General features: G+C 49.2%; 3 protein-coding genes across 14 annotated transcripts in view; 1 reads left to right on the top strand and 2 right to left on the bottom strand.

The window, feature by feature from the left end:
• irf4a (interferon regulatory factor 4a) overlaps window positions 1-8,269 on the bottom strand; it is an 11,159-nt gene extending 2,890 nt beyond the window's left edge. Inside the window, exons 1-7 of the mRNA XM_076972241.1 lie at window positions 7,853-8,269; window positions 7,163-7,505; window positions 5,380-5,566; window positions 3,997-4,088; window positions 3,732-3,888; window positions 1,786-1,887; window positions 1,113-1,505 (exon numbers count right to left, since the gene is read on the bottom strand). Of these exons, the coding sequence (XP_076828356.1) occupies window positions 1,113-1,505; window positions 1,786-1,887; window positions 3,732-3,888; window positions 3,997-4,088; window positions 5,380-5,566; window positions 7,163-7,360 (1,129 nt within the window). The 5' untranslated portion in view covers window positions 7,361-7,505; window positions 7,853-8,269. The remainder of the gene's footprint in view (window positions 1-1,112; window positions 1,506-1,785; window positions 1,888-3,731; window positions 3,889-3,996; window positions 4,089-5,379; window positions 5,567-7,162; window positions 7,506-7,852) is intronic.
• A 501-nt stretch (window positions 8,270-8,770) lies between these two features.
• dusp22b (dual specificity phosphatase 22b) lies at window positions 8,771-17,961 on the bottom strand. 10 transcript variants are annotated; one of them, XR_013120834.1, is made up of 8 exons: window positions 17,802-17,960; window positions 17,040-17,073; window positions 16,858-16,940; window positions 13,666-13,715; window positions 12,565-12,639; window positions 10,180-11,389; window positions 10,108-10,126; window positions 9,069-9,948 (listed from the first exon to the last, which is right to left on the bottom strand). XR_013120834.1 is itself a non-coding variant. In XM_076972242.1 (7 exons), the coding sequence occupies exons 1-7, from the start codon at window positions 17,820-17,822 to the stop codon at window positions 9,074-9,076; spliced, it is 573 nt and encodes a 190-aa protein (XP_076828357.1). In that variant the 5' UTR covers window positions 17,823-17,959; the 3' UTR covers window positions 8,771-9,073. The 10 variants fall into 10 exon arrangements, 3 of the variants coding, with proteins under 3 accessions (XP_076828357.1, XP_076828358.1, XP_076828359.1); XR_013120835.1 differs by having other exon boundaries at window positions 9,069-10,353; window positions 10,390-10,408; window positions 10,464-11,389; XR_013120837.1 differs by having other exon boundaries at window positions 9,069-10,215; window positions 10,483-10,554; window positions 10,608-11,389.
• Window positions 17,962-19,130: 1,169 nt separating this feature from the next.
• The window catches only part of ripk1l (receptor (TNFRSF)-interacting serine-threonine kinase 1, like), a 12,064-nt gene continuing 6,194 nt past the window's right edge, over window positions 19,131-25,000 (top strand). The window contains exons 1-5 of one of the 3 annotated variants that reach the window (XM_076972421.1): window positions 19,131-19,251; window positions 19,558-19,766; window positions 20,751-20,904; window positions 21,409-21,546; window positions 24,466-24,697. In XM_076972421.1, the coding sequence (XP_076828536.1) occupies window positions 19,603-19,766; window positions 20,751-20,904; window positions 21,409-21,546; window positions 24,466-24,697 (688 nt within the window). In that variant the 5' untranslated portion in view covers window positions 19,131-19,251; window positions 19,558-19,602. Of the gene's footprint in view, window positions 19,380-19,557; window positions 19,767-20,750; window positions 20,905-21,408; window positions 21,547-24,465; window positions 24,698-25,000 lie in introns of all 3 variants that reach the window. The other 2 variants (XM_076972422.1, XM_076972420.1) reach the window with 2 other exon arrangements.

Raw genomic sequence — 25,000 nt, 5'->3', positions numbered from 1 at the left:
AATGATTAGGGCCTATTGTGACACGTGCATGATGTAACAATCCAGAACACTTCACAGGGTTCTAAAGCATCTTCTCTTATCACAACAACGATTAGGGCCTATTGTGACACGTGCATGATGTAACAATCCAGAACACTTCACAGGGTTCTAAAGCATCTTCTCTTATCACAACAACGATTAGGGCCTATTGTGACACGTGCATGATGTAACAATCCAGAACACTTCACAGGGTTCTAAAGCATCTTCTCTTATCACAACAACGATTAGGGCCTATTGTGACACGTGCATGGTGTAACAATCCAGAACACTTCACAGGGTTCTAAAGCATCTTCTCTTATCACAACTACCTTGCAAACAGTGATTAGCACAGTTAGCATTACCAGCAATATCATTATTGCCTTTGGGCCTCACCCCTTCTTTCAGTCTCTTGATTTGTGATCTATTATTAATCCTGCCACACACACGCTCACCTAAGACTCTACTACTGCCCACCATCATCATCATCATCGTCACCATCATCCTCACCATGTTGCCTCAAGCTGAAATATATTTTACTTATTTTAAATGCATATTTAAAAGCCATACTACGTTTTCAAAAACATTTTAAAAATCCATGCTACTTTTAAACAACTGCCTAGGTCCATACTACGTAAAAATCGTTTAAATTCATTCTACTTTTAAAATACACAGATAAAATCCATACTACTTTAAAAAATCATTCCTAAAACCCATACTACTGGATTTTTGTTTAGAAGCTCTTACAAATTTGCTGCCCTGCCGTTCACCAGGCACATGCATTTCTACAGCAGAGCGCTTTCCTGATGTACCAGTGGTGTACCAGTTAGCCTGAAACTAAAACCTAGCACCTATGATTAAGTCTTCTATTCCCCCCGTAGATCCCCCCCCGTAGGCAAGTGCTGCCTGAGACTACAGTCCCACCTAGACATGAAGCTCCAGCATTCGTAATTCACCAGTCCAGAGAGCTCGTAATAACGACATCATCTCACATGGTACGTGGCCGTACCCAGTTAACGTTTCAGCTAACAGCGTCAAAGCGCTCCGCCCAATTCCACACACCCGTGCGTTTGGGCGGCAGGACCCGTGATCCCCACCTGAGAGGAACTGCTGGGTGTCCATGAGCTTGCACGTCTGCTCCTTCTCCAGTTTGTTGGGCTTGTCGGAGTACGGGGCCAGCGGGCCCTCCCAGTACACCCTGCCCTGGCACAGCCGCTTGCCGTACAGGCCGTCGTTAGTCAGCCAGAGCAGCACGCCGCGCTCCAGCACGTTGGGCAGCTTGTCGGCGCCGCGTCGCTGCGAGGACGGGTAGGGGAAGGGAAGCAGCACGGTCTCGGGCCCGCCGTACAGCCGCTCGCCCGGGCACGGCGAGGAGGGCGAGGAGGGCGAGGACGAAGGGCCAGAGGAGATGCGGCAGCCTTCGGGGCTGTTGGTGGTCACCTCCTTCACCAGGGACTCCCGGTAGTACAGGGAGATGTGCAGGCGGCAGTCTGGGAAAGGAGTGAGATCGGGAGGTTGAGAGGGGAGAAACTCGGACTCCACGGCCATCCTGGTCACTTTTCTGGACATGCGCTCGGTCCTGGTTTGAGCAGGGGACCAGGAGCTGAAGCTTTACTGAGACACTTAAAGCGTACAAATCAGGAGGAAAAAAATGGATTTCAATCTAAAGGTTTCAAGAAAATTTATCTGAAATCTCCAAAAACAGATTTGATGATAATGATGATGATGATGATGATGATGATGATGATGATGATGTGTGTGTGTGTTTACCATTGCCTGGCGTGGAATCTGCAGATCTCATACTGGATTCCATTGGCACAGGGTGGGACTCTGTAGGAGTGTAGGTGTAGAAGGATCCGGAAATCTGGTACCCTGGAAAAGCATGTTCACTATTAGTGGGCGTGGCTTTAGTTTCACCTACATGTCTACAGACTCACATCCTCTCTGGTCTCTTCTTGAAGTAAATGTGGAAGGAACCACAGCATAGGAACATGATTTAACTGGTCAACCACTTCTTGCTTTGGTAAACTGTCACATATGATGTAAAGCTGGATTTTATAGTAATATTTGTTTTTTTTTGTTTTTTTTCATTTATTGTATATTACACAAGAACCAGTGATGAATGCTAGCACCGTAGAGAACCATTTTACTCCCACATACTTAACAGAATCTTTTCCTCAACACAGCTCATAAAGCAGATCTTAATTAATATCACTTTACACATCAGTCCTCTGTCAACACTCTGCTAGTCCACTGGTGTATTTTTGAACTTCATTGCTCAGGAGGAAACGAAGCTCTCAGTCATACTTATTTCTGGCTGCAACTATTTGTGAAGTAGCTTCGACACCTAATGAAGGCTGTGTGAAAGGAGTCAGAGCAGAAGTGTATGTGGGGTGATTAGGACAACCGTGGGGTGATTAGGACAACCATGGGGTGATCAGGACAACTGTGGGGTGACTAGGACAACCGTGGGGTGATCAGGACAACCGTGGGGTGATCAGGACAACTGTGGGGTGACTAGGACAACCGTGGGGTGATTAGGACAACCGTGGGGTGATCAGGACAACTGTGGGGTGACTAGGACAACCGTGGGGTGATCAGGACAACTGTGGGGTGATCAGGACAACTGTGGGGTGACTAGGACAACTGTGGGGTGACTAGGACAACCGTGGGGTGATCAGGACAACCGTGGGGTGATCAGGACAACTGTTTCTCAGGTATGTTCAGGCCTGGCTTCTCCCTGTCTTGCTCTCCTACAGAACATCTCCTGAAGAAGTTCATGCAGAGTGGAGAAGGGCTAACGATGTCGCCTCACAACTCCTGACCTATGTCCCAATTTGTGAAGATCCACAGCACTTAAAAAAGGGCTCAACATAAATGGCACTAAACCAAATGTTAACATCAGTGAATCCATTAATCAGCGCTGTCATGTGAGGAGCAGATTCTGTGCCCACGACTTTCTGTTCGGTTTCTCATACCTGGAGTTAGGGAGAGAGAGTTTGGTTCCTCAAAACACACTCAAGAACTTCCACTTAGTTCAAGTCTGCAATAGCATATGTAACTACGCTGCCTTCATTAAAGTCTTTAAACAATGGATTCAATCAACCTTTTCGTTGTCTCCTTATTAGTTGCATTGTGTAGCATTTACAGCGCCAGAAGGTGTGAAGCATTTCACTGTTATTCAGTTTAAACTTTAGTCTGCTGTGTAGTTTCCATTATGACTTTTAAAAACGTGCTCCAAGACACTGCACAGTGCACCGTACCTTTCGTATCGCTCAGAGTGAGAGGTTAGCAGCTGCAGTGTCTAGCACAAATTTAGATTTCCTCAGTGGGGTCAGCTACGAGCACAGCAGGGTGATAGTGTGATAATCAACCCAGCACTCATGCAGACAGTAGCAGAAGCTAAATCATTAACACACTGTGCATTCTGGATACATCAACACTGCTGTGCAATGAATCTTTAAAACATCCCAGCAGCCACATGCGGGCAGCTGCGTGCAGGACTGCTCCAGACACTTGGAAATGCTCACGGATTAAAGAGGCTTTTTCCATGCAACACTTTCACGCTTCTCAGAGATGCATTTGTTGAATCTGAACAAATGTCCAGCTGTCAGTGATGTTCAAGAGTGTTAGACTTCAGAGTCAGGACTAGAAGAGTCATGTTCGAATCGCCGCGGCATTCTGGGATGCCTGACAAACCCGCGGGACCATCGTACCGTTGTCACAGGGCGGCGTGTGCCACTGGAGCGGCCGGGCGGTCGGGTAGGGGCACGGCCCGTACGGGAGGTCCGAGGCCGGAGGCTGGTGGTGCGGCTGCTCGGAGTTGAACTCTCTCCACTCCCTCCTCTCCTGGGACAGCACGTAACTGGACATCTAGGAAGTGACCGTCAAATAAATGACTGGGAGGAAACGGTGATGATGTATCACCACTGACCTGGTCAAAAGCGTGAGCAGAAAGGGGGATTTGTGTCGCCAGCTTACCGGAGACTGCAGAGAAGAATAAGGAGAATGCATGGGGTACGCCAGAGACGTCACGTGTGCAGACGCCTCGTCAATACTGCTGGACTTGGAGCCTGGATAAGAGAGGAACCCCGTCATTTCTCACACAGAACTACATAGGCAATAACGCCTTAGAGACTTAGTGTGGGCTGTCTGACCATCTATGAGGTCACCAAGATGTCAAGTCTTGATCTGGAGCTCCAGTCATATTTAAAATAAATAAAAAATAAATCCCACTTTCTAAATCATATTATAATTATTATTCACACTGAGCCCTTAAACAATTCAGCATTTATACTGACTAGGTTTAGTGTAATTACATGAAACGGCTAAATTTGAATGTGGCTTTGTCACAGGGAAAGCAGAATCTGCTATACTGTAAACAGGAGAGTAACGTTTATCACAATATAAAGCCAGAGAGGGTGTTTCTGAGAGAACTGCTGGCAATATGTATCTGTCCTGTACACACTGTGTGTAGCTAACGCAGGCAACAACCGCCCCAGGTGTAGAAATAGCACTGAGAGACAAAAGCATCAGTGTGGTATGCCAGACAGAACTGTCAGTCCAAAACGTCTGTTTCTCTCTCCCTTTATCTGCTTCTCTTTCTTTCTCTCTCTCTCTCTCTCTCTTTCTATCTCTCATTTTTTCTCCCTCTGTGTCTGTTCTTTCTCTCTCTCTCTCTCTCTCTCTCTCTCTCATGCAGGTTGCTATGACACAGAGGTGCAGGGTGAGAGGACAGGTCTCGGTCTGGTTGACCCCAGGTCACATGGGCCTGTGCTCTTCTTTGCTGGTCTCTATTAAAAGCACGAGGCACACTGCAGAGCATGCAGTGGCTTCCTCTCTACTTCCTGCTCCACTGAGGGAGAGAGCAAGCAGCCGTGCTCATAGTGCACATAAATCACAGCCACTCCCCCTGCATGGGCGGAGCAGGGGAGGGGCGGAACAGGGGGAGGGACCTCAGGGCTCTGAGGAGTGCTGGGTGAGTAAGTCTTAGCAAAGAACTTGCATTTCAAAATTTTAAGATGCGTCCTCTAAGTTCAGACCTTAAACATGTCAAATATTGTGGAGAAATATATGTCAAGTGAAATATGTCAGGTGAAAGACTATTAAAGAGAAAACTGTGTTAAATTAAGGAGAGAACTTAAACAATCGAAATCCTACACCCAGACACACTTTCAGCACAAGTCACCTGGGACTCGCTGAGATTTATGAAGCCAGAATCTATTTTCCTGATTAGGACTACTCCCCTATCAGACCAGACATACCCTCAGACAGGTATAAGACAGCTTATCTTATCATAGCCTCAGATTGGCGGGTTAGAGGCAGCCCGGGGCACCAGGGCTGGATTAAGGGTACACGTCTTACCTCGTTTGGCCCCCTCGGGTATAATCCGGTAGACTTTATACGGGTCTGATATGTCCAGCTGGCTTCTGTCCACAAGTTCGTCAAAGTCGTTGCTCTTGTTAAGGGCACAGCGGAGTCGGGTCTTCCATGTGGGTGGGTCCGGCTTGTCCACGCCCTCCCGGTATTTTCCCTTGAACAGTGCCCAAGCCTGGCAGACAAAGCAGAACCTGAGACACAGTCTATCACCAGTAACCAGATTACCACCAGTAACCAGTCTATCACCAGTAACCAGATTACCACCAGTAACCAGATTACCACTAGTAACCAGATTACCACCAGTAACCAGATTACCACCAGTAACCAGATTACCACCAGTAACCAGATTACCACTAGTAACCAGATTACCACCAGTAACCAGTCTATCACCAGTAACCAGATTACCACCAGTAACCAGTCTATCACTAGTAACCAGATTACCACCAGTAACCAGTCTATCACCAGTAACCAGATTACCACCAGTAACCAGTCTATCACCAGTAACCAGATTACCACCAGTAACCAGTCTATCACTAGTAACCAGATTACCACCAGTAACCAGTCTATCACCAGTAACCAGATTACCACTAGTAACCAGATTACCACCAGTAACCAGTCTATCACCAGTAACCAGATTACCACTAGTAACCAGATTACCACCAGTAACCAGTCTATCACCAGTAACCAGATTACCACCCCTAACCAGTCTATCACCAGTAATCAGATTACCATCAGTAACCAGTCTACCACCAGTAACCAGATTACCACCAGTAACCAGACTACCACCAATAACCAGACTACCACCAGTAACCAGATTACCACCACTAACCAGTCTATCACCAGTAACCAGATTACCACCAGTAACCAGTCTACCACCAGTAACCAGATTACCACCAGTAACCAGACTACCACCAATAACCAGACTACCACCAGTAACCAGACTACCATCAGTAACCAGACTACCACCAGTAACCAGATTACCATCAGTAACCAGATTACCATCAGTAACCAGACTACCACCAGTAACCAGATTACCATCAGTAACCAGACTACCATCAGTAACCAGACTACCACCAGTAACCAGATTACCATCAGTAACCAGACTACCACCAGTAACCAGATTACCATCAGTAACCAGATTACCATCAGTAACCAGACTACCACCAGTAACCAGATTACCATCAGTAACCAGACTACCACCAGTAACCAGATTACCATCAGTAACCAGATTACCATCAGTAACCAGACTACCACCAGTAACCAGATTACCATCAGTAACCAGACTACCACCATAACCAGATTACCACCAGTAACCAGATTACCACCAGTCACATTCTGTTTCCACCGAGGAGAAACACGAGTGGGGTGGTAGTTCTTCGGAGGCACTGGGCACCAGTGTGACATTAACTCTCCTACCCAGTAGTTCCAGCTGTGTTAAAGCCACAGTGCGCAGCGACAAAAACAACTTACATACGGGCAGCATCACAGCGGCCGTTCACTCCTAAACACATTATGATCCATAAAAACGTGACAAATGCGTTACAAATTGTCATGGTTCACACCATTACCATATAACTCACCAACCTACAGTTTATGGCGCTGATGAATTTCATTCGTTTCAACTTAGGCCATCATGAGTTAATATTTCCCTGTTACTAATGCACTAGTATTCCAATGCAACTTCTAAATCACAATAATCATAAATAAATAAAAGTAGCGATTATGGAGATGATAAAGGAGTCGAAACTTGTCTGCCAGGGTCACTCACCTTAAAGAGAGCCGCATCCTCGTCGCGGTTGTAGTCCTGTTTTCCCGCATGTTTCCAGGGTATCCTGAAAATGGTTTTCTCGTCATTCTCCCAGACCAGGCCGGGATATTCCCCGCTATCAATCTGTTCGATGAGCCATTGTCTAAGTTTGCCATTGCCACAATTGACTGACATGCTGCCGTCTCCATCTAAATTCATGCCTGTCAAAGACGCATGCGGCAGTGGTGACCGAGCGGCAGGTGCACAGCTTGGCTCATGCAAATACGACGTGTGGTGATGGCAAGCGGCCTAACGGCGACATGCAGTTACGATGAGAGGTTAAAGTTGTCTGGGTGTGCTTGGACTGAAAACAAAACAGTCAAAAGAATATTTGGAGGCATGCACTAAAATGTCACAATAAAGAAATTAATTAATTAATACAAGCCAAAGCGTTGAAAGTCCTTGTAAGTAATCTAATGTATAAGTGTAGGAGCTAAACTGTATTTGCAGTGGTTCCTGGGGGCTATTTAGACTAGAATAACACACACGTTGGTCTAGTTACCTAGAATCATTTGATACTACAATAACAAAAAAAGCGAAATAAAAATGTTTAAAGTTAGTCTGAGTCTCAGAGTTACTCATCTCCGGCGAGATGCACTGCATCACTGCATCACTGCACTGCTGCATCCCAAAGCAGGCGCGCGCGCTTACCTTTACGAACGCGCTGCACGAGCTCCGTCCAGGTGATGCTCTAACCCGCTCGAAGTCGGAAGAAAGAGTCTCGGTCCAGCCCTTATACCCCCGGAGGTGCCGATGCGCAGACACGGGGCGGAGCGAACCCAGCGGACGCGCTCTTCTGCAGAGGGCGCACTACACGCGTCTTTATTATAAGACTTCTTTGAAACGCGTCGGACCGAAAACCCGCAAGTAAACATCCAATACGGGAAATCCCGGCGAGCTTCGGGTCGCGGCGCGCACGGCGGAACAATTCTCTCCGGATAGAGACCCGAAAATCTCCCTGCGACCGTCATAGTAATCCTTTCCGATATCCGCTCGATCTGTTTACTTTATTCTCGTGAATCGAGTTGGTAAAGTTTACGAAGTAAAGGACGCGAATGTAAAAGAAAATGTAGCTGAAATGTAGACTGAATCCTGTCTTGCGTCTGTGTGTGTGTTCATATATATATATATATATATATATATATATATATGAACACAATTCTAGAACCATATGTACGGCACTATTGTCATCGTGTCAGTAAAAATGAGTAGTAATCCGTGTTGTACTGTAGTGATAACAAAAAAATTGTGCCATCTGGCGGATGTAGAAATCCAAAGCGCAGCCACTAACCCGTTATCCACATGGGTTAGATAAGGTTGTAGTCCGTGAACCAAATGTAAGTAAAACTGTTCGATTTGGTCATATATACTATACTTTGCAGTGTGTAAACCTGAACTGAAGTGGTGATGAAAACCCTATTGATGACGTTGGACAAACCCAATAAAGTGTAAAACCAGCTGTTTTACGTTGTTTCCTCTGCACACGAGTCTTCATGCTCAGTTAACCCTCATAGTTACAGTAGAGGGTTGAATTTATCTGACTTTGGAAAAATACATTGATTACTGAGATCAACATAAATCATATTTATTACACTGACTTAAAAATGTTCATTTCCTGTGTACAATGAAATACAAATTTGTATTCAACACTGCTCAAATGCAAACACCGGCAAGATATATTTACAAAAAGGCAATAAGTTAGAGAACAGTGCCAGCCTATCACACGAAGGACACGGTCACAAAACTGTGTGGAGATGCCAGTGGCTACAGCAGCCCGGCGGAGGTGACGGAGTTGTCCATGAGCGGAGCAGACTCGCTCAGAGGCGGAGAGTTTCGGGGTTGGTCTTCTGGCAGCTGGGCTGCCTGCTCTCCTCACGTGTACATGGCCCTGTGCTCAGACCCCACTCCTCCAGGGGGCGCTGTAGTGGGCACAGAGGTCAGCAGGTTGCGTATGTGTTCCTCGTCGTCGAAAGGCCAGTCCTTGTACTTCTTCCGTATCCACTCTCGGAACTGGAAGAGGGAAGAGAAATATGAAGGTCATATGAAGGTGAACCAAGGACAGGTTCCATTTCAAAAGCCACGCTCGAGAAGAAGAGAACTGTGGGAAGCTTATTCTGCAAAAGCAAAACAATAAATGAGTGAATAAAGGTGGTGTAAATCATGTCGTCTTTGCTCTCCTTTGCTCACACGACTCCCCTCCTGACACGACTCACCTCCTGACACACGGCTCACCTCCTGACACGGCTCACCTCCTCACACACGACTCATCGCCCGACAGACGGCTCACCTCCCGACACGGCTCACCTCATGATACACGGCTCACCTCCTAACATGGCTCACCTCCTGACATGGCCCACCTCCCGATACGGCTCACCCCCTCACACGGCTCACCTCCTGACACAAGCCTCTCCTTCTGACATGGCTCACCTCCTGACATGGCTCACCTCCTCACACGGCTCACCTCCTCACACGGCTCACCTCCTAACACGGCTCACCTCCTGACACATGCCTCACCTTCTAACACAGCTCACCTCCTGATATGGCTCACCTACTCACACGGCTCACCTCCAGACACACGGCTCACCTCCTCACATGGCTCACCTCCTGACACACAGCTCACCTCCTCACACGGCTCACCTCCCAACACACGACTCACCTCCCAACACACGATTCACCTCCTGACACACGGCTCACCTCCGGACACACGGCTCACTTTCTGACACGGCTCACCTCCTGACACGACTCACCTCCTGCCACACGGCTCACCTCCTGACACGGCTCACCTCCTGAAATGGCTCACCTCTTGACACAAGCCTCTCCTTCTGACATGGCTCACCTCCGGACACACGGCTCACTTTCTGACACGGCTCACCTCCTGACACGACTCACCTCCTGACACGACTCACCTCCTGACACACGGCTCACCTCCTGACACACGGCTAACCTCCTGACACGGCTCACCTCCTGAAATGGCTCACCTCCTGACACAAGCCTCTCCTTCTGACATGGCTCACCTCCTGACATGGCTCACCTCCTCACACGGCTCACCTCCTCACACGGCTCACCTCCTAACACGGCTCACCTCCTGACACACGCCTCACCTTCTAACACAGCTCACCTCCTGACATGGCTCACCTACTCACACGGCTCACCTCCAGACACACGGCTCACCTCCTCACATGGCTCACCTCCTGACACACGGCTCACCTCCTCACACGGCTCACCTCCCAACACACGACTCACCTCCCGACACATGATTCACCTCCTGACACACGGCTCACCTCCGGATACACGGCTCACTTTCTGACACGGCTCACCTCCTGACACGACTCACATCCTGACACACGGCTCACCTCCTGACACACGGCTAACCTCCTGACACGGCTCACCTCCTGAAATGGCTCACCTCCTGACACAAGCCTCTCCTTCTGACATGGCTCACCTCCTGACATGGCTCACCTCCTCACACGGCTCACCTCCTCACACGGCTAACCTCCCGGCACACGGCTCACTTCCTCACACGGCTCACCTCCTCACACGGCTCACCTCCTCACACAGCTCACCTCCTGACACACAACTCACCTCCTCACACGGCTCACCTTCTAACACAGCTCACCTCCTCACACGGCTCACCTCCTCACACGGCTCACCTCCTCACACGACTCACCTCCTGACACACGACTCACCTCCTGACACGGCTCACCTCCCAACACACGACTCACCTCCTAACACACGACTCACCTCCGGACACACGGCTCACCTTCTAACACAGCTCACCTCCTGACACGGCTCACCTCCCGACACACGGCTCACCTCCAGACACGGCTCACCTCCCGACACACGGCTCACCTCCTGACACGGCTCACCTCCCGACACACGGCTCACCTCTCGACACACGTCTCACTTTCTGACACGGTTCACCTCCTCGCACACGGCTCACCTCCCGACGCACGGCTCACCTCCTGACACACGACTCACCTCCTGACACACGACTCACCTCCTGACACACAGCTCACCTCTGGGGCCTGCGTGTTCTCAAACTCCTGCAGCTGCTTCTGGAAGCCCGGGTTGGGCCCGGCACAGGGGCGCACCACCCTGACAGCCGCCAGTGCGTCCTGCCAGCCAACACTCGTCACCGTCATGATGTAGGCCACCACCAGAGTGACACTGCGGGACACGCCCGCCAAACTGGACCCGGAGAGGGAGCAGGAGGAACAGGAATGATTAGTGCGGAACCATCTCTCTCCCATCTGTGGATTGGTTGTGATGATTTGTGTGCCATACAATAAAGGTATAAAGACAAACAACAAATAATAAATGAAGATATCCAAATTCTAAAACAATGCTGTTGGTCAGGTGTTCGCATGGAGGTTTTCTACATCTTTCTGCACCTCTATCATCATTTTAAACATTAATGGGATTCCATGTCTCCTGAGATTCAGTCATAACATCTGAGATCTTACTTTAGTGACAGACCCAGAGACTCAGGCTGTAACATAGTAAAGTGGTAGGTGTAGTGGGTAACTACCCCTGTGGTGGGCTGGGATTCATTCCCCATCCGAGAGGGACAAAACTCCAAACACTACACTCCCCTACCTCTGTAACAGGACAACTACACTCCCCTACATCTGTAACAGGACAACTACACTCCTCCTACATCTGTAACAGGACTGAAACACACTCTCCTACCTCTGTAACAGGACTGAACTACACTCCTCTACCTCTGTAACAGGACAACTACACTCCCCTACCTCTGTAACAGGACTGAACTACACTCCTCTACCTCTGTAACAGGACTGAACTACACTCCTCTACCTCTGTAACAGGACAACTACACTCCTCTACCTCTGTAACAGGACTGAACTACACTCTCCTACCTCTGTAACAGGACTGAACTACACTCCTCTACCTCTGTAACAGGACTGAAACACACTCCCCTACCTCTGTAACAGGACTGAAACACACTCCCTTACCTCAGTAACAGGACTGAACTACACTCCCCTACCTCTGAATCTCACAAAGCACCTTAACACAGGGGCCTGCGTTGGGGTGAACATCTCACCACGGCCGTGCGTTAGGGTGAACATCTCACCACGTGCGTTTGAGAGGGTGAGTGAGCGCTGCTGGTGACTTTTTGGAGGTGTAAAAATAAGCTTCCCTTTTGTCACCTAGTTCTCAACTCTGCAGAACGAGACGCTACATCTGATCAGGACACACACTCAGCTGGTCGCGTAGACCCATTTGATCCTCACTGAGATAACATCATACTTGTTAATGTGTGTATGTGATAGAAAGGCAGAAACAGAGACACACATAGGAAACGTGTGAAATGTAAGATCAAGAGCTACAGACCTTAGACTTACCAGTGGACTAGACAGCCCTCTCCCTTCAGACGAGACTCGTGCATGAATGTGATGCTCTCTTTGAAATGCTGAACCCTAGGGGTGAACACAAAATAAACACACAGAATAAACTTTATCTGTTTGGGTTTCACGTCCCAGATGGATGTGACCTGTCAGACTGATAATCTTACCTCAGGTCAGAAAGGGCATGAATATTCAACATGCACAAACTTAATAACTGCAGGATGAACAGTACTACGTCGACTGAGTGATGTTTTACTTCACTAACATACTTTTGAGACTAATAACGTGATTTCTGTGACTGGATTTTCGTTTCATTAAAACACACTCTGAGGTGTGCCTTTGTCTTTTCTCCTGGTTGTGATCACCACCTTCACTGCGGTCGTCCTTCTAATTTATTATCCTAGTGTCACGCAGGTGGTGGGCGGGGTGGCAGTATGTCTGTCATCTGTCGTCCCGCTGACAGGACCAGGATGAGAGAGGTGCAGTTTGTCCACTCTCCACGGAGTTTCAGGCCCTGTGTGGCGAGGTTTCACAGGGTTGTGAGAAGATGAACACGGGGCTCACAGGGTTGGGGGGAGGCAGGACAGCGAAGGTTTGGCTGTGGTGCAGTGGGGGGGGCTAGGTGGGACAGGGTGTGGGGGGGGCACAAGGGTTTAGGCCTGGGGGGTGTTTATAAATAGAGGCGCGGTGGAGAGCAGACCGTGCACAGCACCGGCTCATAGCTTCCTTCCTGAACAGAGAGGGCCACAAGAGGAAGTGGTGGGGGTGGGTGTGTGTGTGTGTGTGTGTGTGTGTGTGCGGCAGCCTCTGCAGCTTGCTGGTTAGTTGGCTGGCCTTGTGTACACTACACATACTCATGTACATCAGAGAGAGTCAGGCAGTGAGAACAGAGCAGGTCCAGAGGGAGCAGTGGTTCTCCTCATCCCACCACACAACATCCAGCCTCTTTAGCTGTTTCCTAGGGATTAGATTATTCCCATGAACCACGTTTCTCGCCCAGGTTGCCAGAGTAGCTGGACATTAAGAGGAGAAAGGCTCTTGGCCTCATCTGGCTGGTGTGAAAGCCCAGATGTCAGGTGTGGTTTACCAGTCACTCACAGGTTCTGTGTAGGCAGGTCAGCAGCAGGGATGCAGAGATAGGTCATCTCCTAAACACAAGCAGAGGTGAGCGTTACTCTCCCTCGTCAACCACACACACACACAGCCCGGCATTAGCCCTGCATCAACAACAACAACAACAACAACAACAACAACAACAACATCATCAACAACAACAACAACAACAACAACAGCAGCAGAACTACCACCACATCAGCCCAGAGTGCCCGCCCTGCTGTCCCTGCCTGGGGGCCACACGGTGTTGGGACGGGTCTGTGTTCTGTCCAGGGATGGGGCCTGTAAACACGCAGGAGCTCCACACACCTAACGTGAAGGAGTGTTGCTTGGAGCTGCCCACGCAGTGATCTCCCCACGCAGTGATCTCCCCACGCAGTGATCTCCCCACGCAGAGATCTCCCCACGCAGAGATCTCCCCACGCAGTGATCTCCCCACGCAGAGATCTCCCCACGCAGAGATCTCCCCACGCAGTGATCTCCCCACGCAGAGATCTCCCCACGCAGTGATCTCCCCACGCAGAGATCTCCCCACGCAGTGATCTCCCCACGCAGAGATCTCCCCACGCAGTGATCTCCCCACGCAGTGATCTCCCCACGCAGAGATCTCCCCACGCAGTGATCTCCCCACGCAGTGATCTCCCCACGCAGAGATCTCCCCACGCAGAGATCTCCCCACGCAGTGATCTCCCCACGCAGAGATCTCCCCACGCAGTGATCTCCCCACGCAGTGATCTCCCCACGCAGAGATCTCCCCACGCAGAGATCTCCCCACGCAGAGATCTCCCCACGCAGTGATCTCCCCACGCAGTGATCTCCCCACGCAGAGATCTCCCCACGCAGTGATCTCCCCACGCAGAGATCTCCCCACGCAGTGATCTCCCCACGCAGTGATCTCCCCACGCAGAGATCTCCCCACGCAGAGATCTCCCCACGCAGAGATCTCCCCACGCAGTGATCTCCCCACGCAGTGATCTCCCCACGCAGTGATCTCCCCACGCAGAGATCTCCCCACGCAGAGATCTCCCCACGCAGAGATCTCCCCACGCAGAGATCTCCCCACGCAGTGATCTCCCCACGCAGTGATCTCCCCACGCAGAGATCTCCCCACGCAGAGATCTCCCCACGCAGTGATCTCCCCACGCAGAGATCTCCCCACGCACATTCTGCTCCCACCACGGTGCTTCACAACTCACGGCACAAACCGGATCATTTTGATTCAACAGCTGATCCACAGAGCTGATCAAGGCCACATGACGGAGAGGGAACAAGCCCGTCCAATAGGAAGGGGTTATTTTACCACGCCATTTTATGCTTAGCAACGCTGTACGTGTTGGGTTTGAAAATCCAGAATGAATGTCAGATGGATTCAATCTGAATGCTTTCTACACACAGGACTCACTGTCCACTACATGTGCAAGTATCATGAAGATGTATGTGAACATCAGAGAGGTTGCAGCCTTATTAAACAAGCGTGTGATGGCTGGTCCGGGTCTGAGAGCTCCAGCATGCTGTCAGCACAGGGCGCTACGAGAATGACCTCTCCTCTCTCCACGTAAGGGCTTTCAAAGGCACGCCTGCATCACATGACCTGGGGCTTTTTCCCAGGGGTAAACAGCCCTGGTGTTATTTGGTTCCGCTCTGATAATGGCGAGGTTGCTAACTCTGGAGACGTACAGCATGTGAAGTGGTGTGCATGCATATGTCTGATAAGATGAGGTCTCAGGAGATTGGGCACTCTCGTTAAGGGGATTACCACATTTTCACAATATAGATGGTATTGTGTCATTTGCATTAAATATATAATATGCTTGCAAAACATAATAGCTACTAACTAATACCATTTAAATCATCATTTAAAATGTCTCAGTCTGTCCAGTGGGGGTGTACAGGTGTCTAAACTCTCACATCTAAACTTTAACACTGAGGCAAGGAAAGATCCTTCATTCTGACTTATGAGTTCAGGAAATGACACAGAACCCCGTGTGGCATGGGGGGGTCACCACCGGTGGAGTGTGCTCCTCACCCCACTGAAGGAAGGCTCCCTGCGGGAAGGATTTACCATGGCCAGGAGGGGGCGCTGGTGAAGGAAGTTCATGGATGTGTAACTGACATGTGTAGGTACTTCACAATACAGGGTAAAGCGACGTCTCATTCAGTGCAGGAAGTCTAGCGCCCCTTACTGGTACAAAATGGTAGGAGATTTTTAAATGCAAAAAAAAAAAAAATTCATCCGTTCACTCATTATTTAATTTTTTATTCAATATTAAATATGAGGGGGCCTCCTCAGAAAGATAGCAGCAACACATAACACAGTTCTGATACAGATTAAAACCCGACAAATATTTAATCATTTGGGCTGGCTCACCCAACTCACACACAGGTAGTGATCTCCTTGCTTTAACTCATCTGATTCACATGCTCTGCTAAGTGAAACACTCTCCACCAGATCAGGGCCGAACCTCTTCTCCGTATGTCCGGATATAGACTGTGTTTATTATAAACCACGTTCAGTCCAGCTGGTGTTTTCCGTCAGTGTCTGCACTCAACTCCCATCTAGAGACAAAGCAGCGCTGTGTCACCCGAGACACTCGTCTGTGTGTCACGGGAGAAGGCCACAGCGTGAAAGACCTCACACACCACACATGGAGGGAGAACAAGTCTGGGAAGCTCGACAGATCAACAAACCAGGTTCCTCTCTCTCTTTCTCACTCTCTTTCACTCTCTCTCTCTCTCTCTCTCTCTCTCTCTCTCTCTCTCTCTCTCTCGATTATCACAGAGCACACAGAGATGCGAGACTGAATGGCATCATTAATTACAGATTAACAGGCTTTCTGTGTGTAAATTTCTTTTAACAGAAATCTGAGATAATATTTGCCCGTCATATGTGGAAGGTAACCGGAGGTATTTTGTTATGTTTGTCATTCTTGTCAGGTTATGCAGCTGACGGAGGATCTCGTGTCACGAGGTGTCTCTCAGGACCTGCACGTTATGACATAAAAAACCAGTGTTGTTACTGCAGGTGTGTGGCTTGACATTAATCCATCCTGCCACAATAGGTATAGGGGGGAAAGAGGCCTCAGTATCACGACACCTTCACAAGAAGGCGGTTCAGAGCTACAGAGGAGAGGACAGAGGTAGAGGAGAGAAGACAGAGGAGAGGTGCGGTTCTATTACCTGTAAGATGGGTGCCGCAGTGTCATGGATGGACAGAATATGGGTGATGTTATTCCTTGCCAGTTGCTCCCTGTCTCTCGCATCTAAAATAGAGAAATAAACAGAAGGAATAACACACCCACCAAATGCCCCCTGGTGGCGTTTATGGGAATAGTTTCACTCATTCATCAGGTTTTTCTCACCTTTGAAGTTTCCCAGGTACAGGTCAGGGAGGATCTATAGGGAACACGAACCATCCATGAATAGTTATGTCAGTACATGCGCTCTTTCTTACTGATCACAAACTCTTCTCAGGAACTGAACGCCCCGATCTACATGGCCGAATGTGAAGTTATGAGCTGCTACTGTAAAGGATCGTGGCTGTGCAGGAACAGGAGGGCAGACATGTCCGTGTCTGTATTTCTAGAGATGCGCTCATGGCTCTGCTCGCCCGTCCGCAGCAGACACACGACGGAGTGTGAAAACGTTGGCGCTCCGTCTCCGTCTTCCTCCTTGTGCCGTTCGGGGAGTGTGATCATATTCGACTGTTCATGCAATTCACGTCGGCAAACGAGCTTTGCTGGTAGTTCGTCTTTAAAGGGAGTTACCTTGACAGATTAAACAGCCCGGGGCTTCAGGAAGCACACAACGCACGAAAACTTCTTGTTAAATGTACAGAATTGGCCCGTGACCCGGTCCATGGGGCCCAAACAGACCCCCGCCCACAAGGGCATCGAACACGCTGGGGGTGTTTCACTAAATAACAGTGAATATATAAATCAACCAGTGGCACCAGTTTCTTTTCGGTACAAATGGCAGTATTAACGCAGTTCGGTAGATCTGACCATACTACCTCAGCATCACGGAGGTAGTATTTTATTTTAATGCTCTAACAGGCTCTTTTGACATTATTAAATATCCCTGTTAGAAGTTGTTAGCGTGGTTATAAAATATGTTGCGTTTACCTTATTAATTCCGTTCCCCATGTCAAAGCGCTGGCACAATCATGCGGGTTTCCGACTGGATCCTGATGTTTGAAAGTAGGAGAAGAGTTTGATTACTCAGTTCTGGATCTGCCTTCAACAGCCTGCTGGACTCCCCGAGTGTACCGTACACGCTCGCGCGCATGCGCGTTCCTGGGAGATGTAGTTCTCTTAAACGAGCCACTGATCCGAGAACAGTAACGATACTCGTCTTGCGATGTTTCACAGGTACAGCCGGGAGCAAGTCTGGCCCTAAAGCGGGTTAATGTTGTGCAACTTCCTAGTAAGAGTGGAGCTCTGCTCTTAAAGTGGAAGTGTATATATATATATATATACACATATACATATTTGAAGGATTATACATGAAGTTTGTGGACGCATACATATAAACAGACAGCAGCCGTTACACACACACACACACACACACACACACACACACGCACGGAATCTCCTGCCATGGGCCCAGTGGAAACGGAGGAAGCGTACGATAAACCCCTCAAGGGAATGTACCACCTTCCCAGAGCAGAGGTGGTGGACATGGGACAATCCGACCAAAGGAACAGCGAGGAACTTGAGTGGTTGTGAAGAGACCCGTCAATCAGCACAGCAGGCCCAACTGTGGACAAAAGAGAACACGTGTTATGACAGAAATCACTGAGGCTACATTTAGTTTCCAGGATAACTTGTAACTTGGTGCCGTACAGTAGGAGAGATACTTACACTGACAAAGCAATACTAACTGAAAGCTTTTGAAGTTTGATGCAGGAGTAGAAGTAAAATGTTTTATCTAAACCTTTTTACAACACAGAAAGCACCATTACAATTAGATTCCTAACTATCAGAAGTTTTCGCAGTAAAGGTAATCTTACCGATCTAAAAAGGTAAAGAACCGACCTAAAAGGTAAAGAAACAGATGGATAAATAAACTGAAAAATAAATACAGTATTAACTTGTTTGGCCAGGTAGCTAAAATAAGCAGGCCGTCTTTATGTGGTGATCTTTAAACACAAGCAGTTTAAAATGTCGGGTGTGTTTACATATGTTTATTATAACATTTTGTAAACAATTAAAATACCAAAAACATTTTCAAAAACGGGTTCACAAACATTTCCTTAGTAGCCTATACTGTAGCATAATATAGTCAACACTACATTGAACTCTTTTTTTTTACATAAAAACATTTTTTGAAGAGGCCAAAACCCGAAGACCGGGCACCAATTGTTTTAAACACTATCAGATCAGACAACAACACAACACACACACATTCACAGTAGTCTATATTATAAGGTAATTGTAAGGCGCAGTTCATCCTCTGCTCCGGCGTCGATTACTTCTGTCTAGTCAGAGGGGGTTTTCGGATTTTTGTGTTTTTCTACTTTCACTTGCGATACTTACAAACACATTCAATCTACATCCCGGAAAAGTAGCGTAGGTAATATGCCAATCAGCGTGTGCTTTTCCTTTTTATAACATTTCCGGCTAACACTGGACTTTCCAATAAAGATGTTCATATCGTCTCTTATTTCCATCTTTTTCGATATTCACAAAATGACTCCTTAGGTAAGTTATAATGTATCAGTATCACCACATTACCCCGTTGACTTCTTCACTACAGTGTTATTTGTAGTTTATAACATTAATATTATTACTATATTATTATAGTATTTATTTCGCCCTGTTCCCGACTTTACAGTCGAGTTCTGGTTTCACGTCCGAACATTGTTTTCAACTTCCGCAGTGTTTGACCTCAGTGTCTTTACTGAAGCTGGGCTCCAGTCGGACCATGTCGTCTCAGCCCAGTTCGGACGTGTCTCTGATGAACTCCTCGGACCTGATCAAGAAGGAGCGCCTGGATTATGGAGGATTTGGGGAGGTGTACCTGTGCTACCATAAAACACTGGGACAGGTGGTGTTGAAGACCGTGTACACGGGACCACTGCGCAGCGAGTGAGTACCGGGCTCCAAGGGCCATTACATGGTACTTAAGTATTTATTCAAGTGTGCTTATGTACAAATACATTAGCAAAATGTTTTGTTTTTATATACTCTGTGATCACACTGAACGAAACCTTCAGGCACGACCATGCAAAAAAAATGTTTGCACACAATGTGAACAAAGTGAATTGTTGGTTAATTAACTTTATTAATGCACGTATTAAAAAATCTCTTCATTTAAAGCAAATGCTCTCATGCTCTGTTCTGTTAATTGATCAGAAATAGGAATAGCTTTCTACTTTTTGGACTTAATACCCAAACCCAGTGTGCCCTCCATGGTCGCCATGGTTCAGAGGCTGCGGTCTTTGTGAAGTTCCTCAAATAGATGGTTTCAGGAGCAATTTTACCAGCAAGACGCGCACACAGTTTAGTAATAGAAATCCCACTCATCCACAGTGGTGATCTAATTTCTTAAACAGCTACCTGAATCAGTCAATAAAAGATATTGTGTCAAGATATTGTATGTGTGTGTCTTAAGGCATTATTCCAGTTTTCCTTACATTATATAGAGTCATGTTAAGGTTTAATATGTCCTTACAAATGAATCATGACAGAAACTGTGTTGGGCTTTGCCCGAGATGCCATAGCAGGGATGGTTCTCTTGATGATTCATGATGTTTGATTGAGTTTGACTGAGTTTTGATTCAGTTGTCATGAGTGTAAAACCTTTTCTCTCTTGCCCAGCACAATGCATTATGTAATAACCAAAAGAGGATTAGCGCACACAGTGGACTGACATAGTAAAACAAATATGTAGTAGACATAATTGAACTGTGTTACTGAGCTACTAAAGAATCAGTGCGGCAAAAGAGTGGATGCTACTCAAAGACAAATAAGAAAGTCATGCATCCAATTTTTTTTGTTTTGTTTATTTTATTTTTATTTTTTGCATTTCGGCCAGGAGGTAACGTGCGTGTTCTTCTCACGTGCATGCAGGCAGAAGTCGTGTCTTCTGAAGGAGGGCAGTTTGATGCGGCGTCTGAGGCACGAGCGAGTGGTGAAGCTCCTCGGGGTGGTTCTGGAGGATGGAGACTACTCCCTGGTCATGGAGCTCATCCCCAAGGGGAACCTGCTGGCCATGCTGCAGAGTGTGAGAAGATCACTTTCTTCTTCTTTCTTCTATGATCTTTAGAGGACCACAGTACCGGCGTCCTGAACCTGCACCAGGACCATTACTTTGTGTTTCATGACATCTTAGTTCTTTTTGGTGAAGCATAATTTGGTTGGCCTCAGACCAGATTAATCTCACATTTATGGTGATTATGATGAAAGCAGGAAGCTGTGTTGGGGTTTCATGTGAGTGTTGACTCCGCCTCTTCCAGCACGTCACAGATCTTGTTCTGGAAATCCTCCACCGGCACAGTTTAGTTCTAGGCTTTTATATTAAAATGCTACCACAGGCCTTGATTAGGTTTAGAGTGACACTCTGCTTTGTGCCCAGGAGCAGAGTGAAGCCCCTGATGTGGTACGATTACCTCCATGTGTTCATACTCATGGCTTTAATACAGTGTGGCCTTCAGATCTCATGTTGCTGTGCCCCGGTGTGACCACGATGGGGCCATTTCTGTATTTCACTGCTGTTTTGGTTTACCAGGTGAAAGTTCCGATGTCCATCAAAGGAAGGATTATTCTGGAGATCCTCGAGGGGATGGTGTATCTAACAGAGAGTAAAGTCATTCACAAGGACCTCAAACCTGAAAACATCTTGGTGGATGAAAAGTTCCACATAAAGGTACAGTAATGTCTGCAATGAGATGGCTCTGAGTTCAGGTTGATGAGTGCACAGGTTTTCTGATCTTAACGTTCAGATGTGAATCACTGGATGTTTCTCAGGTGTGATTCAGAACAACTACAGTCACGTGCCGCAATATGAGGGCATAAATGTCCTCGGTAGATAATATTAGAGCCCTCTGAAGACTTCTACATTACAGATTACGTGAGATTTGAAGATCCTCATAGCAACCTTGAGAAAAGTAAAGAAAAAATGAAGATTCATTACTAATTCTCCTTCACTGTGTACATATTTGTCTTTAGGGGGGCAAATTTCTACAGTGATGAAGCTGTAATCCAAACATGAGTACTGGTCAGCCCCTTTAAAGGAGAACTGATAGGGGAAGTGAGAAGGATAGCTTGCATAAGCTGAGGGAAAGCTCGCGTCATGCTCACGCGTGGCTCGCAACATGGTCACGCGTGGCTCGCATCATGCTCACACGTGGCTCATGTCATGCTCACGCATGGCTCGCGTCATGCTCACGCGTGGCTCGCAACATGGTCACGCGTGGCTCGCAACATGGTCACGCGTGGCTCGCAACATGGTCACGCGTGGCTCGCGTCATGCTTGCGTGTGGCTCGTGTCATGTTCGCGTGTGGCTCGCATCATGCTCACACGTGGCTCGCAACATGGTCACGCGTGGCTCGCGTCATGCTTGTGCGTGGCTCGCATCATGCTCACGCGTGGCTCGCAACATGGTCACGCGTGGCTCGCGTCATGCTTGCGCGTGGCTTGTGTCATGCTCGCGCGTGGCTCGCATCATGGTCACGCGTGGCTCGCATCATGGTCACGCGTGGCTCGCAACATGGTCACGCGTGGCTCGCAACATGGTCACGCGTGGCTCGCGTCATGCTTGCGTGTGGCTCGTGTCATGTTCGCGTGTGGCTCGCATCATGCTCACACGTGGCTCGCAACATGGTCACGCGTGGCTCGCGTCATGCTTGTGCGTGGCTCGCATCATGCTCACGCGTGGCTCGCAACATGGTCACGCGTGGCTCGCGTCACGCTTGCGCGTGGCTTGTGTCATGCTCGCGCGTGGCTCGCATCATGGTCACGCGTGGCTCGCATCATGGTCACGCGTGGCTCGCAACATGGTCACGCGTGGCTCGCAACATGGTCACGCGTGGCTCGCGTCATGCTTGCGTGTGGCTCGTGTCATGTTCGCGTGTGGCTCGCATCATGCTCACACGTGGCTCGCAACATGGTCACGCGTGGCTCGCGTCATGCTTGTGCGTGGCTCGCATCATGCTCACGCGTGGCTCGCAACATGGTCACGCGTGGCTCGCGTCATGCTTGCGCGTGGCTTGTGTCATGCTCGCGCGTGGCTCGCATCATGGTCACGCGTGGCTCGCAACATGGTCACGCGTGGCTCGCAACATGGTCACGCGTGGCTCGCGTCATGCTTGCGTGTGGCTCGTGTCATGTTCGCGTGTGGCTCGCATCATGCTCACACGTGGCTCGCAACATGGTCACGCGTGGCTCGCGTCATGCTTGTGCGTGGCTCGCATCATGCTCACGCGTGGCTCGCAACATGGTCACGCGTGGCTCGCGTCATGCTTGCGCGTGGCTTGTGTCATGCTCGCGCGTGGCTCGCATCATGGTCACGCGTGGCTCGCAACATGGTCACGCGTGGCTCGCAACATGGTCACGCGTGGCTCGCGTCATGCTTGCGTGTGGCTCGTGTCATGTTCGCGTGTGGCTCGCATCATGCTCACACGTGGCTCACAACATGGTCACGCGTGGCTCGCGTCATGCTTGCGCGTGGCTCGCGTCATGCTTGCGCGTGGCTCGCGTCATGCTTGCGCGTGGCTCGCATCATGCTCACGCGTGGCTCGCAACATGCTCACGCGTGGCTCGCGTCATGCTTGCGCGTGGCTCGTGTCATGCTCGCGCGTGGCTCGTGTCATGCTCGCGCGTGGCTCGCATCATGGTCACGCGTGGCTCGCAACATGGTCACGCGTGGCTCGCAACATGGTCACGCGTGGCTCGCGTCATGCTTGCGTGTGGCTGGTGTCATGCTCGCGCGTGGCTCGCATCATGCTCACGCGTGGCTCGCAATATGGTCACGCGTGGCTCGCGTCATGCTTGCGTGTGGCTCGTGTCATGCTCGCGCGTGGCTCATGTCATGCTCGTGCGTGGCTCATGTCATGCTCGTGCGTGGCTCACATCATGGTCACGCGTGGCTCGCAACATGGTCACGCGTGGCTCACGTCATGTTCGCGTGTAGTTCGCGTCATGTTTGCGTGTGGCTTGCGTCATGCTCACGTGTGGCTCGCAACATGGTCACGCGTGGCTCGTGTCATGCTTGCGTGTGGCTCGTGTCATGTTCGCGCGTGGCTCGCATCATGCTCACGCGTGGCTCGCAACATGGTCACGCGTGGCTCGCGTCATGCTTGCGTGTGGCTCGTGTCATGTTCGCGCGTGGATCGCATCATGGTCACGCGTGGCTCGCGTCATGCTTGCGTGTGGCTCGTGTCATGTTCGCATGTGGCTCGTGTCATGTTCGCGTGTGGCTCGCATCATGCTCGCGCGTGGCTCGCAACATGGTCACGCGTGGCTCGCGTCATGTTCGCGTGTGGTTCGCGTCATGTTCGCGTGTGGCTTGCGTCATGCTCACGCGTGGCTCGTGTCGTGCTCATGCATGGCTCACGTCATGCTCACGTGTGGCTCGCGTCATGCTCACGTGTGGCTCGCGTCATGCACACTGGGTGGCTTTAGCTGCTGCTCATGATGTGTTCTGAAGGTTGAGGCCCTTGACCATGACATTGGCTGTGTTCAGAGGACAAAGAATTTATAATTCATAAACATACAAAGAGTTTTCATGGAAGGTTGTCTGTGTGCACGCCTACCTGCACACGCGTGGGTGCTTGTGTGTGTCAGATTGCAGACCTGGGCCTCTCCACCTGTGAGACGTGGAGCAGGCTGACGAAGGAGGAGTCTCGCAGACAGAGCCACCTGGGCTGCAGGACGTCTGCGCGTGCGGCCGGGACCCTGTGCTACATGGCTCCTGAGCACCTGGACAGCATCAACACACGCTCCACGGAGAAGTCTGACGTCTACAGTTTCAGCATCGTCGTCTGGGTGATCCTGACGGAACACGAGCCCTATGAAAGTGAGGCAGCGTCATACATCAGTCTGAGCAGAACTTCACAACCTCACACTGGGAGGGTGCACACCAACACATGGCCATCTCTGACAAGCCTTTCACAGAAATCCTACAGTGGACATACGTGTACATTATGAGTACACAGGACCAGTGCCACCAGTGACTCAGTTAGGTATCAGTCAGAATATTTGGTGGTAATACTGGAAATTAATGTCCTGTGGTTTTGTTGATGGATTTTGTTGTCGAGTTAGGGTTGGGGTTAGGGGTTGGTGTTGGGATTAGGGGTTGGTAATGGGGTTAGGGATTGGG

Source organism: Brachyhypopomus gauderio, chromosome 14, assembly GCF_052324685.1.
Source record: "Brachyhypopomus gauderio isolate BG-103 chromosome 14, BGAUD_0.2, whole genome shotgun sequence".
NCBI lineage: Eukaryota > Metazoa > Chordata > Actinopteri > Gymnotiformes > Hypopomidae > Brachyhypopomus > Brachyhypopomus gauderio.
The sequence above is the reverse complement of the archived record's forward strand: the minus strand, read 5'-3'. Positions and strand labels throughout refer to the sequence as shown.

Excerpts from the sequence above, each read along its gene's own strand:
- dusp22b (XM_076972242.1), bottom strand. The coding sequence starts at position 17,822 with ATGGGGAACGGAATTAATAAG. Across the intron at positions 16,941-17,039 it reads GTACCTGGGAAACTTCAAAG|ATGCGAGAGACAGGGAGCAA; the intron begins GTGAGAAAAACC and ends TCTCTATTTTAG. Across the intron at positions 9,212-11,217 it reads AGAACACGCAGGCCCCAGAG|TTCCGAGAGTGGATACGGAA; the intron begins GTGAGCTGTGTG and ends TCCCTCTTCCAG.